Source organism: Acipenser ruthenus, chromosome 11 (genome assembly GCF_902713425.1).
Source record: "Acipenser ruthenus chromosome 11, fAciRut3.2 maternal haplotype, whole genome shotgun sequence".
NCBI classification, from domain to species: domain Eukaryota; kingdom Metazoa; phylum Chordata; class Actinopteri; order Acipenseriformes; family Acipenseridae; genus Acipenser; species Acipenser ruthenus.
This window is the reverse complement of record NC_081199.1, coordinates 43,799,837-43,814,839: the sequence shown is the minus strand read 5'-3', so window position 1 is coordinate 43,814,839 and position 15,003 is coordinate 43,799,837. Positions and strand designations below refer to the sequence as shown.

The 15,003-nt window shown below is 40.1% G+C and overlaps 2 protein-coding genes across 15 annotated transcripts in view; both read left to right on the top strand.

Annotated features, from left to right (window-relative positions):
• The first annotated feature begins 38 nt into the window (after nt 1-38).
• Nucleotides 39-6,126, top strand: LOC117426368 (MKI67 FHA domain-interacting nucleolar phosphoprotein-like). Its single transcript, XM_034043865.3, has 6 exons — nt 39-552; nt 1,105-1,233; nt 3,224-3,332; nt 3,894-4,105; nt 4,355-4,411; nt 5,407-6,126. The coding sequence occupies exons 1-6, from the start codon at nt 433-435 to the stop codon at nt 5,557-5,559; spliced, it is 780 nt and encodes a 259-aa protein (XP_033899756.1). The 5' UTR covers nt 39-432; the 3' UTR covers nt 5,560-6,126.
• Nucleotides 6,127-8,863: 2,737 nt separating this feature from the next.
• Nucleotides 8,864-15,003, top strand: part of LOC117426490 (CLIP-associating protein 1-like) — a 93,286-nt gene continuing 87,146 nt past the window's right edge. For 10 of the 14 annotated variants that reach the window (XM_059034095.1, XM_059034093.1, XM_059034100.1 and 7 more), the window contains exons 1-2: nt 12,262-12,422; nt 13,692-14,235. In XM_059034095.1, the coding sequence (XP_058890078.1) occupies nt 14,053-14,235 (183 nt within the window). In that variant the 5' untranslated portion in view covers nt 12,262-12,422; nt 13,692-14,052. Of the gene's footprint in view, nt 8,952-12,261; nt 12,423-13,691; nt 14,236-15,003 lie in introns of those variants that run through there. The other 4 variants (XM_059034102.1, XM_059034104.1, XM_059034092.1 and 1 more) reach the window with 3 other exon arrangements.

Here is a 15,003-nt window from a genome sequence, read left to right as displayed (position 1 = left end):
GTTTAAAGGGAGGGAGAGAGATGGAAAATAAAAACCAAAAACTAGAAGCCCTAGTTATACAACACTGTTTGCTCTTTTGAGTTGATTGAATGCATTTGTTTCAATCTTAACTAAATCGAATTATTCATTAGAGGGTTGTGTGTGAACACATACACACACACAACAGAAGGTAAGAGTCTACTGACTACTCTGGACATTGTACTTCTGCATCACCTGAGACTAGAAATAAACCTTAAAGTACTCCTCCTCAACGAATGAGGGCGCTAGCAGACCTGCTGTACTATATTATATTCCGGAGCCGGAGTCCCTCTGTGCTGTTTAGTATCAGTCTTTGGTAGCTTGTTCTGGAAGTGAGTGGAGCAACGTGGTTGAAAGCTGCGTGTGGATTTCCAGCGCTCCAATTTCTAAAAAAAGAAATACATTTTTCAAGTAATGACTGAATCAGACACGACGGCCGCCCCTGCGGGCAAAAATCTGCTCTCTCTGGACCCAGCGCAGGAGACTGAATTTCGGAAGAAAGTGCAAGAAGTGAAGAAAAAGCGACCAAAAAAGGTGCGGGCTCTGTACAGCGTGTATCAATCTGAATAATCTGAATATGCAATTCGGCTTGGTGCGACCGAGACAGGCCCCGTGATGATGCACACTGACAACATTCACTACATATGTAAAGGGCACTGGCGTTAACAACATTTAGTCTATAACAGTGTTTTATGTTATAAAGTGGGTACGATTTAGAGAAAAGAGCACTTGGTGTGGGGGTGAAAATATACAGACAGGCTGTTAGTAAAATATTCTTTTTGACAACGCCACAAATGTGACCATATTGAAACGATTAATGAAAAATATAGTCTGGTTAAGGAATGGTACCTGATGATAGGTCGCTAGTAAGTAATTTGCAGAATTTAAATTAAACGCTATATATATATATATATATATATATATATATATATATATATATATATATATATATAAACAAACTTCCGTGTTTAGAGAAACCTGTGAACGACTATTTATTAATAATTTAGTAAATGTTAATATTTGTAACGAGTAGTTCGTTACTAACTCAAACGAGTTGTTTCTCCTTGCATGTTTTTTCTTTTTCAGTATGAGAAGTTGACACCTGGCGTGATTTACCTGGGTCACATCCCACAGGGTTTTTTCGAGCCTCAGATCCGGATTTACTTCAGCCAGTTCGGAAGCGTGAGAAGGGTCCGGCTGTCCCGGAGTAAAAAGGTAGGCGTGCCCGTCTCGAGCGAGCCGCTGGGGTGCTGGGGGTGCGGCCCCACATGCAGAGGGGGGGGGGGGGGGGGGCTGTGCCGGTGTCGGTGTCGTTAACTTTTCATTATTATTATCACTGAGTAATTTCGTTAACTTTAGGAATGACCATTTCCACAGTCATGATTCAACTATCAACCAATTAGTATTGCCGTCTGGGTCCGGGATTTAGTGTTTCAACCAATTAACACTAAGCATTGAAATTCAAGGGCGGGCATTCATAGCTTATTCAACCTATCACTGATAGTATCAGCACCAAGCGCTGTCATGTGAGAGCAGCTGGTTTCGCTATAACTGTGTTTAACAATGTCGGATGGCATTAAACGTAAGTCCCTAACTTCCAGAAACACATTTAAAACAGAGAATAAATAAACCATAAACCTAACCTGTGCGTTTCTTTTTACTATAGCAACACCAAACCCTCCGTATGCCACTTTTAATTAAACCAAAGAAGACATCTTAAACTCTTTTTAGTGCTTATGTCATGTACTTTTTTTTGATTGGCTTTGTAAGTGTAAATAATTTCCATTTGGAATTCGTGTTCGTTTTATTTTTAGGTTTTCTTTTAGTAGTTAATGGCTTTCTGTAAGTGACATTTTGTTTTCGGTAAGAACTCAATAAGGGACATTCAGTCGTTAAGGAAGACACTCATTTTAAATGCGGTGTTTATTTTAATTTCCGTATTGTAACCTACAGTATTCTTTGCGTTTTTAAACGAAAATATGAAGAAGACGTTATTAATTGTTAAGACCACAGTTTGAGACGCCTTTAAACATTGGTTACGTCTTGCTCCTATGCTTGTCCACCGTGACATTCTCTTGACAGTCTAGATGAATTTTGTAAGCATGATACCGGAGCGCAAAGCAGTTTTTGGAATAGCCGAATATAATCAGATGAGTTTTATTTTGTGTACAGTTAAGGATGGGTTGGTGTTTAATTCTATTACTGTTTTTAAAAGTAATGTGTTTGAAATAAAATGGAAGCTTTTAGGATCTTGTTTCTGTAGCTTCTCTTTTTTTGAATAGGCTACAATGTAACCGCTACATACTGCTAACAATACACTGCAATTGAATACAATTGTTCAGTTTGTGAATTGACGTAACGTGTCGAACAGAATTAAAGCGTTATAGTGCCGAAGATGAATGGATTGTATTTGTATATTAGTATTTTAATAAGACATCTAAGGAGGTCGTTGCATTTTATTTATGGAACATCTGTTTTGCAACCTAGTTATTAATGCGTTGCCTTATTGGTTTTTAATATTAGGCTACACAAAGTACATTTTTTGACTTTTTTTTTTTTTTTTTTTTTTTTCAAACCCATTGTTATTCCTCATAAAACTCACTTGGTTTGGTCTGTGCATATGATTATGAAATGCACAAATGACTTTTCTGTACATTTAAAAATCATTAAATATACCCCGCCACCCCCTCTTTTCAGCACCCCCAGTTTGAAATGCGTTCCGCGCCTCTGCAGACATGTGCAGCTATGGGAAATGAATACATCCTCCACACTTGTTGTCCCGAAGGACAGACGTGCCTTTGGTATATCCAGTGCTAGGGATGGCAGTAAGACTCCTGTTGCATAGCAGTTTCACCCATTCCAGGGTTTACCACGATTAGCCACAGTGTGTCTTATTAAACTCATAGTAAAACCAGCAGTGGATCAAACTGCTATGCAAAGGGAGGGAGGCATATTTCCATCCCTGAATGCATTTGGACATTGAACTTGCACTTGTGGCGCCAGCATAAGAGAAGTGTCTTGTCTTACTGTCTCCTTGCAGCTACTCTGTGGTATTATTGGCATGTAAAGTTTTACTGGGACATTTCTGTTTCTGGCAATTGAATTGGCTGCTGGCTCAGCCTTAGCATTGGATTTGACTGAATTAAGTCTAGCAGTGAACATTTATTCAGCTACAGTAACTGTGCATGTATTGTATGTTCTGCAGACTGGTCGCAGTAAAGGCTATGCGTTCGTGGAGTTTGAGTGTGATGAAGTAGCAAAGATCGTGGCAGATACCATGAACAACTACCTCCTCGCTGAACGACTCCTCAAATGTGAGTACAGCAGGGATCTGCAAACAGTAACTGAAGCCAAGGCAGCAAGATCAAATGTGAGTACAGCAGGGATCTGCAAACAGTAACTGAAGCCAAGGCAGCAAGATCAAATGTGAGTACAGCAGGGATCTGCAAACAGTAACTGAAGCCAAGGCAGCAAGAGCTTTTATGCAGGCATATTTTACACAAGCTATGCACCCGGAAAATACAAAATGAGACACGTCTTGATTGCAAGGTACTGTGATGTGCTTGCAAGACCACACTATTTCTAGCAGCAGTTATTCTAAGATGACATTCTGCAGTTCTTGCTCTTGGAACAGCACTGGGAGTGATCGCATATCGGGAGACACACTTTCAGGATCACCAAGACTTTTCAGGAATATCACAGTTCCACTGATCAACAGGGTAGCCATGGTCAATACAATAGCTCACTGTTCTCTGCAACTTTCAATGCAACTGTCTAGTCAAATACTGATGCCTGTGTGACTCTATCTATCTGTGTTAGTGATGTGCTGCTGTGTGTCTGATTTGTTTTGTGTGTGGTTTCTTTCCATTGCATAGGTTGTTTTATCCCCCCTGAGAAGGTGAATCCAAAGCTTTTCATTGGAAGTCAAACCCAGTTTAAGAAGCCTTCCTTCCCGGCTGTTAAACGCTACAACAAGAAACGAAGCGTCCAGGAGAGAAGAAAAATGACAAGCAAGCTTTTACACAAAGAAACACATTTACGCAAAAGGCTGGCACAGAAAGGGATAGACTACGACTTCCCTGGATTTGTGAGTCCTCCGTACAGCTCCTAACAGCTTCTTAATTGTGTCTGTTATATATTTAAATAGACAAAATGCATTTGACTCTTTCAGTACCTGCTTAAGTGACGCATGAGTCTCTCTATGGAATTATATTACACACTATTCATTTTTTTGTGAACTTTGTTAGGTGGTTAATTATCTCAATGGCTTTGTGCTTCTTTTAAAAAAAGAAAACCAATTTTGATTTATGTAATGTTGTTTTCCTATGTCCAATAGGCTGCACAGGTACCTAAAAAGAAGGCGGCTGACATGAACACATCCGTCGGCAGTCAGGTGTGTTTGATCAGGACTGTTCTTGAGAGGAGCTCTTTCTCACTTCTAGGTTATACATGTGTCCTCACCTGTTACATTCAGAATGGCTGGGTGGAGATTAAACTGTGGATTAAGCTTTGTACAAGAAGCATTTCCACATACTGCAAATGTAGTTCATTGCATTCACAGTATTGATGCACGGATGGGAATAAGACTCCTATTGCATTGCATTTTCACCCATTCCAGGTTTTAGTATCCGTTTGATTAGCTACAGTGTGTATAAGTAACAAGATCAGGTGTGTCTTTTTAAACTGATAGTAAAAGCAGGAATGGATCAAACTGCTATGCACTGGGAGGCTCATTTCCATCCCTGCGGTGCCTGATTGACTTCTCTATTGGCTAGAACCCACGTGTACAGCTCTGTGAAACTTTGCATTTGATTCTGTACGAAGAGGATTAGTCTGGTCCAATCTGTCAGTACATTTTTAACCCTGTTTCGTACACTCCTTGTTTTAAATATATATATATATATATATTATCGCATCGCATAATTGTTTGTAGGACCTGTACCTTTTTTAAAGGGTTAAACCTGTTTCAGGCAGGAATATGTTACTGATAATATGTTACTGATGTACCTTGATTTTAATTTTAGTAAAGTGTAATTAGTTTATTTAAATACACAGAAACAGCAATACATCTTCTGATATCCTGCTTCATTTAAAAATGACCAGTTTGAAATGAACTGTTTCATAACATATTGAATGTGTGACTATAAAGTTGGATGAGCAATAAAAAATGTACCTATGTAGGACACCTGACGGATCATAAAATGCCAACAGACATGGCTTTGGACATTTAATTCTGTAGAACAGAAATGAAACGTTATCTCGGTGGGTTTTAGACTGTCACATTTTTATGTGACTAATATTTATCAGTTGTGTAATTACAGTGCAGTGAAGTTGTGCTTTTGTGTTCTGCATTGTGTGGGTTAAAGAACTCTTTTTGTTTGTTTGTAGGATCTTACTCCAGTCTGCACACCCACTGTAATAGAGCGCAGGAAATCAATGAAAATTGAAGGCGGCGAGGAGGACAGTGACACTGAAATAGTCATTAAAGCCACGCCTGCGCCAAAGAAATCAAAAAACAAAAAGAAAGCGAAGTCATCCTGAACAAACTAAACCAGAACAGCATGAAAACAGACTGCCTGCTAGGAAATGAGATTTCAGTGAAATACTAATTTGGACCCATTTTCAGCAGCACTCGCTGCTTTTTTGAAACAAAGTAAATACCTTTTGTATAGAAATGCTAGATGTTGCCTCACCTGGGGATGTGATGTGGTGTTCTGTGCATTGAGAGGACAGCTGGCTTTAACCTTGGGTCCCCCTTGTAAATGCATTGGAGTTTGCAGACAGGGTGCAAAATACTTTACAAGTGCAGCAGTGCTCGTTCTGAACATGTTAAGAGTTCCTGTGAAAGCTGGATTTGTTTTAGATTTTTTTTATTAAGCCATTTTCCTGTCACTGATGCAAATTCTCTTTTCCTGTGGAGATGTAATGCAAGACATGAGGTGAATACAGTCTCTAAATCAATTGAAAAATCTGGTATTTAAATAGAAAAACCTGTTTACTGGAGGTGTGATGATGCAAGCAAAATGTGTACCTCCCCCACTCCCTGGCTCCCGCTCCAAAAATGTTTGAAATCACAATTTTGTTACAATAAAGTGTATGTAAGGAGAATTTGTTTTTTTTTTGTCCAACATTGTACTTGTATTCTGGCATGGAAAGGACACAATATGTAGGATACAGGAGTATCATATTTAAGCAAGCAGAGAGAGTACTAATAAAAAATATTTCATAGTCACTTAAAGCAGTCTCCTGCTCTTGGCAGCTGCTAATGTTGTCGTCTTCCCTCCCCTAGCACTATAGTTTGTCTTGTACAGTGCCTTGCATAAGTATTCACCCCCCCTGAGTCAATACTTGGTAGAAACACCTTTGGCAGCAATTACAGCTGTGAGTCTTTTTGGGTAAGTCTCTACCAGCTTTGCACATCTGGGTCCTGCAATTTTTGCCCATTCTTCTTGGCAAAATTGCTCAAGCTCTGTCAAGTTGGATGGGGACCGTTGGTGAACAGCAATTTTCAAGTCTTGCCACAGATTTTCAATCGGATTGAGGTCTGGGCTTTGACTGGGCCATTCGAAGACATTCAGGTTCTTGTTTTTAAACCACTCCAGTGTAGCTTTGGCTGTGTGTTTAGGGTCATTGTCCTGCTGGAAGGTGAACCTCCACCCCAGTCCCAGGTCTCTTGCAGACTGAAACAGGTTTTCCTCTAGAATTTCCCTGTATTTGGCTCCATCCGTCTTGCCCTCAATCCTGTCCAGTTTCCCAGTCCCTGCCGATGAAAAGCATCCCCATAACACGATGCTGCCACCACCATGCTTTACCGTGGGGATGGTGTTCTCAGGGTGATGAGCAGTGTTGGCTTTGCGCCACACATAGCGTTTTGCGCTAAGGCCAAAAAGTTCAATTTTGGTCTCATCAGACCAGAGAACCTTTTTCCACATGTTTGCTGTGTCTCCCACATGCCTTTTGGCAAAATCCAAACGGGATTTGATATGGGTTTTATTCAGCAATGGCTTTCTTCTCGCAATTCTTCCATAAAGCCCTGCTTTGTGGAGCGTCCGGGTTATAGTTGTCCCATGGACGGTTTCTCCCATCTCAGCTGTGGATCTCTCCACTCCTTCAGAGTTACCATTGGCCTCTCGGTTGCTTCTCTGACTAATGTCCTTCTTACCTGGTCACTGAGTTTTGGTGGACGGCCTTCTCTAGGCAGAGTCGCGGTTGTGCTATATTCTTTCCATTTTTTAATAATGGGTTTAACGGTGCTCCGGGGGATGTTCAAAGTTTGGGATATTTTTTTATAACCCAACCCTGATTGGTGCTTCTCCAGAACTTTATCCCAGACTTGTTTTGATAGCTTCTTGGTCTTCATGATGCTGTTTGTTTAGATATGCTCTCTAACAAACTCTGGGGCCTTCCAGAAACAGGTGTATTTAATCTGAGATCATTTGACACTTTAACTGCACACAGGTGGACTCCATTCAACTAATTATATGACTTCTGAAGGCAATTGGTTGCACCAGAGCTTATTTATGGGTGTCACAGCAAAGGTGGTGAATATTTATGCAATCAAGACTTTTCAGTTTTTTATTTGTAAATAATTTTGAAAAATATGTAAAAATGTTTCCCCATTTTGACATTATGGACTATTTTGTGTAGATCAGTGACAAAAAATCCTAATTAAATCCATTTTAATTCCAGGTTGTAACACTACAAAATGTGGAAAAGTCCAAGGGGGGTGAATAGTTATGCAAGGCACTATATAATCCCCCTCAGGGACTTCTGCTGTATAGCAGTTTGACCTGTTGCAGGTTTTATTACAAGTTTGCTTAGCCTAAGCGGACAGGTAACAAGCTCGGGTGTTTCTTATTAAACTTGTAGTAAAACCAGGAATGGATCAAACTGCTATGCAATGTGGGAGTCTTATTGCCATCCCTGCTCTGGGACTCCATGGCTTTGGACCTGTTCTTGTTTTGTTACTCCTGCCCCTACTATGAGTTATCCCAGTACTTGAGAGGGTTGTACAGTTTAACCTTACCAGAGGGTTGCCAGCAGTTAGATATGCATGTCAGTTGGGGGGGCAGTTTTGAAGCTGAAGAAAGATTGGTGACAGAAGTACTGAGCCTCTTAGTGTTACAAGACAAAGTTTCTGAACGAAACGAGGATTGGTCCTGATAGGGCAAGCATTCTTTTAGTCTCCAGGATCCCTCCTGCAACAGGTACAACAGACATCAAACAGACACTGCTTCCTTACCCTAGTGCACTCTTCCAGAGCTGCAACGAGAGATGCTCAACTGGCCTCGAGCGACGACCACAAGAGGGCGCAACTGATTATTTATTTTTGTCAAGAAAAGTGTACAGCAATCACTGACATCAGTGTGATACAACTACAGTAATTGATTTCATGTGATCCTGTATTACCCTTAATACACAATACATTACAAACCAGACCTTGTCTCAACCATTTTCTACAACAGAAAATCTGCTTCCCTATTCTCCTTTGTATCCATATGCAATACTGTAATACTGATACAATACACCGGCAATGTACCATGCGCGTTCTACCACAGATACACCACACGCATATCAAAATGGACAGTTTCGTTCATGAGAATTGGTCATATCATATGGAACGAGAATATGCAATTATTAAGTTAAATACGCCTAATCGATATTGTAATTATGCAATATAGTACAGAATAGACATACAGCACAACTTTTCCATAATATAACTAATTATCTGCATTAATAGTCCTAGCTTTTTAAACCGTGATATATAAAAGGTGATAACCCTCCATCGGATGTGACATCACACCCACAATTGTGTAAGCAGTAAATACACACAATCACTTCCAACAGGACAGCTCAGCACCGGGGTACGTGCTCTACCTGCGTCATGACGCCACCAGGGGCGTCCAATTGATTTACACGCACAGACAGAGCCGGTGAGTACGTTTCCAAATAGAAATTAATAAATGCAAGTGCTTTTTTTGTTTTTTTAATTGGTGCTGCAGCCGATGCATTAACCCATTACCGACACTAATCTATTTCTCTATATATAACAACAACAATAATAATTATTATTATTATTATTATAAGAAAGCCGCGTAACCATTATGTTATGGCAGTAAATATATTGCATGCTGCAGTATGATTTGAATAGGAATAACTCGTTTTTAGAAATGCATTATTAATGTAAATTCTTTATGTAGAAAACATAGCGCTTATACAATTTTACAGAGTGCTATCACATCGTTAGCAATGGGTATTTGCTTAAACTGCATGATACAAATGAGTAGAGTGTATGTGTGTATAGGCAAGCACTATCTACACACATCAGTGACACTGAACTGGAAATCCATAATTTAAAATAAACTAAAACATATGCATTGATTTGAAATAAAGACATGTCTTAATAAAATGTTGAAATATTATCATTATTTTGTTACAGTAAAAAGTATTTAAGGGTAATTTCTTTTGTATCCAACATTTTGGCATGGTAGGGGCACAATATGTAGGATACAGAGAGATCATATTTAAGCAAGCAGAGTGTGAGTATGACATACTGTTTATTTATCAATACTCTAAAGTCCCCTAACAATGCAGTCTCCTGCTCTTAGCAGCTAGCGAATCTCTCTGTTGGCGTGTTTTTCCATTTCATATAATGCACCTTAATAAGCAGCCAGCTAAGGTTTTCTGTAAATTGGCTAAATTCCTAAGAATCCTTGTGAAATGTTAAATATTGTAATTAGTCATACAAATATAATACAGTTTCTTATTTCTTATAGATGTATGACTAATTGCAGTAGGTATTTATCTATGTATGTATCTATGTATCTATGTATGTATGTATCTATCTATCTATCTATGTATCTATGTGTCTATAGATACTGTTCCTCCTACACTGCTGTCTTGCCAGTTGTATGTAGTTGCAGTAGAAAGCAGACGCAGTCCAGCTCATTCTCTCAAGGTGTTGCGTGGCTGGCTTGCTACATTCCCTACAGTACAAGCAGGTGCTGAACGAGGGAGGGTTCAGTGTGAAAAGAGACAGGTGTGAGAGTCGAGATGGCAAAGGGATCTTTCAGTTCTGTGTTGATCAATGCGAGCTGCTCAGGCCGTTCTCTTTGTAACAATATCAAGTTAGCCTTTGAACTGAAGCGCAGCTCGCTGTGCCAAGGCTGTGTAACGCGCAGGATCTGCAATGAATAGAGCAGTAAATCATGATGTGTCTGTATCCTGTAACTGCACAGCCCTCAGGCTCGGGCTCAGGCTTTGATGTGGGCAATAATACTGAGTGAGATTACACTTCAAACCGTTTCATTGTAGCCTTCCCAAATGGACACTGTCCACATTGCATGTCCCGTTTGAAATGCACAAGCTACATATTAAACCTGTAATAATAATAATAATAATAATAATAATAATAAACATTGCATGTGGTAGAGTCCCGTTTGAAATGCACAAGCTGCATATTAAACCTGTAATAATAATAATAATAATAATAATAATAATAATAATAATAAACATTCAAGGTGCTGTTATTTGCAAAAAAATAAATGTAAATGTCATTGAAACTCTCACAGCAGTGATTTGGTATACCGTACAGTATTATTTAAAACCAAATATATAAATATATATAAATAGAAAGTTTGAACAGAAGCTATTTAACTTAGTTCTAGCTGCTATTGATCAGTATTGTCCTGTTTGTAATAGCACATTTTCCAGCAGTGTGTATCTGCTTTATAACCCAGCTCTATTGATCAGTATTGTCCTGTTTGTAATAGCACATTTTCCAGCAGTGTGTATCTGCTTTATAACCCAGCTCTATTGATCAGTATTGTCCTGTTTGTAATAGCACATTTTCCAGCAGTGTGTATCTGCTTTATAACCCAGCTCTATTGATCAGTATTGTCCTGTTTGTAATAGCACATTTTCCAGCAGTGTGTATCTGCTTTATAACTCAGCTCTATTGATCAGTATTGTCCTGTTTGTAATAGCACAGATTTTCCAGCAGCGTGTATTTTTTTTTATTAACCCAGCTCTATTGATCAGTATTGTCCTGTTTGTAATAGCACAGATTTTCCAGCAGTGTGTATCTGCTTTATAACCCAGCTCTATTGATCAGTATTGTCCTGTTTGTAATGGCACAGATTTTCCAGCAGTGTGTATCTGCTTTATAACCTTGCTCTAGTCCCTTTGCTTGCACTGCTGTCCAGACATGTAGACTCATTACCCCAGATCTCCTCAGTGTTTATACTTTGGGAAGCTCACTTGGTATTACTTATTAATGCTCCTTGAAAGACTGACACCTCTCTGATTATAGGGGTGAGGTCATGTATTGTACGGCAGAGGAATGTGTTTATTATAAAGCTGCAGTTATTGCTCTAGGCATTGAAAATAAATATGCAGGATGGGGGTTAGGGGTGTAATACAGACCTGTATATAATACAGCCCCAGAGGAGAATGGGGGAGAAAGTGCAAATGATCTTTCAATTGAACCCCCACCCCACCCCGATTTCATTGCATTGGCTCCACTTTCCTCTGGGGGTCTGACTGCTGAAATACACTGACCGTGTTCCCTTTCCTCTGGGGGTCTGACTGCTGAAATACACTGACCGTGTTCCCTTTCCTCTGGGGGTCTGACTGCTGAAATACACTGACCGTGTTCCCTTTCCTCTGGGGGTCTGACTGCTGAAATACACTGACCGTGTTCCCTTTCCTCTGGGGGTCTGACTGCTGAAATACACTGACCGTGTTCCCTTTCCTCTGGGGGTCTGACTGCTGAAATACACTGACCGTGTTCCCTTTCCTCTGGGGGTCTGACTGCTGAAATACACTGACCGTGTTCCCTTTGCCTCTGATGGAGAAGCACAGTACTTTCCTCCTTCCCAGCATTTACCCAATGTGATACCCCTTGTAAAAGTTTACCAAAGTAGATTTGAATTGTAACTTTGCACTCTCCATGCCTTTTCCCCATGCATTTGCCATGTTGTACATCTTAAACAGTGGCGCAAGAGCATAAAACCTAAAGGTGAAGCAACTCAAGTTTTAAAATCTGATTGGCCTTCCTACTCTTCACTTCCAGTAAAGCGTGCATAATTGCTCCAAAAGTCTATGGTGTTACATTACTTGTAACTATAGGGAACTTTTTCTAATAATAATAATAATAATAATAATTCGTATTTAAATAAGTAGGTACTGCCCCTTTTAAATTCTCAGCCGTTAGCAGGAAGCGTGCGTCAATTTCTAAGTGCCAATATGCCATTGCGCATGCGCTGTGGATCCTCCATTCTTATCCAGCAGCAGCAGCCAGGCGGTTGGAGAGGAGCTGTAATTTCTGCTGGGTTAAAACACAGAATTCCCTGGTAAACAACCACTCTGCAATTAACATATTCGCTAGCAAGGAGCTCGACATGGTAAATACTGTGCAGGACTGCTATGGGTGCTTTAGCATTGAGAAATGCGTTTCTCTCTCTTTTTTTTTTTTTTTTTTTCTTTTAAGACTAGTATGAATTTGGGTGCATTTAGGGTGATCAATAGAAATACTGTATGTGTTGGGCCACTAATAATATATCGCTGTCAGAATGAGGCTTTACTAGGTATCCGCGATAATTTGCTGTGTCCTGTCTTATTACAGCGCGATGTATTTATGTTTAATGTAAAGTCGTTTTTGACAGGATCCGCGGGTTGTGTCAGTATGCGTACAGCAAGGAGGGACAATAACCAAGAACGCCTTTTCTCTGTCGGCGTTTACTGTCGACTGTCGAAAAGCATCAGACAGAGGTAGCTTCTGAACAAAAAATAAAAGCTACGTTGAAGTGTTCTTGTCAGCTACCTTTATTAATGCAAGTGCAGTTTGTATATGTCCTGTAATCTGGGCTGCGTCGCGATACCGGTTCAGTATTTCAATCAGCGTCAAGCTGTGCTTTTAGTCTCGTTGTAAATAACAGGGCCTGGTTTTAGTAGCTTTTCTTGCCAGTGCAGAATAGAAATGCATAGGTGGAAATGTGTTTTGACCGCCTGTCCAATTCAACATAGCATACAATGTGAATGTGGCATTAACGTTAACGAACTGTATCAGAGGTGGACTGTAGATTCAAGCTGTATTGCTAAGGTAGATTAATTGGCAACAGTTTCTGCAAAGTTATGAACAGCACATATTTTACACATTTATTTACTCAGGTCAGCTATACTGCATAATACTGTCAATTGGACTTTCAAGTTGATCCAGTTAGGAATGGCTTATAAAATAAACGAATGGTGCCAGTAGTTTGGAGATCCATAATATAGGCTAGCAGAAATAATATGCAGACAATTTGCAACACAATAAAATGTTTCTGTGATGAAGATAAAATAATTTAAATATTCAACTTGATATGCACAAGATTTGTGTTTTAAACCAGCTGGATTTTTACAGATCACCATTTTGAATATTTGCTGCATGAACTTGGTTTGCTGGAGCTCCCAGGAGTGTTAGCTTATTCTTATGCACTTACTGTTCAGCAAAAAAGGGCTGTCTCATGTTTTTTTTATTTTATAGTGTGTGAACTTCATGCATTATCCTGCGTTTAAATAAGATACAAAGTTTTGCTCTGCTTTTCGTAATTCGGAAATGTGAAACCCCTTTTGATAAATAAACTGCCAAACTTGTCATGTTATTTAAAACAATTGTATTTTCTTTGCAGGGCTGCCTTGGAGTGATGGACTACTAAATTATGAAGAGCTGTGTTTCCAGCCCCTACTCCGTCTCCTCTTTCTACTGTACCCATTCCCAGTGCTGCTGCTGCTGCTGCTGCTAGCCGTTTGGACAATTCAGAAAGCCCACCAGCTGCTGTCCACACACACACACACACACACATGGTGCATTGCTGTCGTGCCCAAGCTTGCATCTCTATATCCCAACCTCGCAGTAACCTTCCACAAACACAGGGTCAACCCCAGGGATAAAAATAAAGCTGTTTCTGATTTCCAGAGCGGTCACCCCTGAGCCTTTGTTTTTTGGTGCTGCTGCTCTAGTATACCGTAGTGAGAAACACGCAGCCCAGCATGGAGTACTGCTTGTCACAAGTGATGCAGAAAGACGTGGGGAAGAGGCTCCAGGTGGGGCAGGAGCTGATAGACTACATCTCGGACCGAGAGAAGTCTTCAGATCTGGAGCACGACCAGACTATGCTGGATAGACTGGTGGATGGGATTGCCACCTCCTGGGTAAACTCCAGCCATTTTAAGGTAAGGCTTTAGGGAGATGCACTTTGAAAGGTATGAAATGGGCAGACGTCACGTTTGATTGTAAATGTCAAGCCTACTCAGCTGAGACTGATACTAATGTGAAGCTCCAAAGGGAGATGTGTTTGTTTTGTCATCAATCTGCATCCTGGCCATCCTAAAGGTTATGGTTATGGTTAGGGTGAGGAGGAGGAGGGGAGAATCTCTGTGTTAATGTGGAACCACATAAGTGATTCTCTTTGACTGTGATTTCCGCATTGTGACTATTGCTGTATTTGTCATGTGAGCACTAGGGGAGTTGTACAGGAGTTGTCCCCAGAAGCCTTAAAGGAAGTGTTGCTTCTCTGGACCGTGTATCTGCTTTCATGTAAGATGAAGTTCACAGAAAGACTTAAGTTAACAACAATGCAATCAAGTAATTATAATTTAATGACAAATTGAGTTTGATTGTTGAGCAAAACCAGATACATTTTTATTTGCTACATAAAGCAAACATTCTAGATTTTATGTATTTATTTATTTGAGCAGTCGCACCTTGTGTTTGTCTTTTGTTTGTCTTTTCTGTTCAGTACCTATACTGTACCAGTGTTGTTTATACCACGGACATTTTAGTTATTTTTTCCTGACGTTGTCTGTTGGTGTTGCTTTGAAACCTGGCCAGCCAAAGAACAGTCTTCAGAGGAAAAGTACAGGTCCTCGTTCCCTGTGAGCTGTGCATGGTCCTGCTCCCCAGAGAACACAGGTCCTCGTTCCCTGTGAGCTGTGCATGGT

Bases quoted from the DNA above. Each gene is read 5' to 3' on its own strand.
- LOC117426368 (XM_034043865.3), top strand. From the start codon at position 433: ATGACTGAATCAGACACGACGGCCGCCCCTGCGGGCAAAAATCTGCTC. The intron at 1,234-3,223 runs GTAGGCGTGCCC...TATGTTCTGCAG, and splicing joins GGCTGTCCCGGAGTAAAAAG to ACTGGTCGCAGTAAAGGCTA. The intron at 4,106-4,354 runs GTGAGTCCTCCG...TATGTCCAATAG, and splicing joins ACTACGACTTCCCTGGATTT to GCTGCACAGGTACCTAAAAA.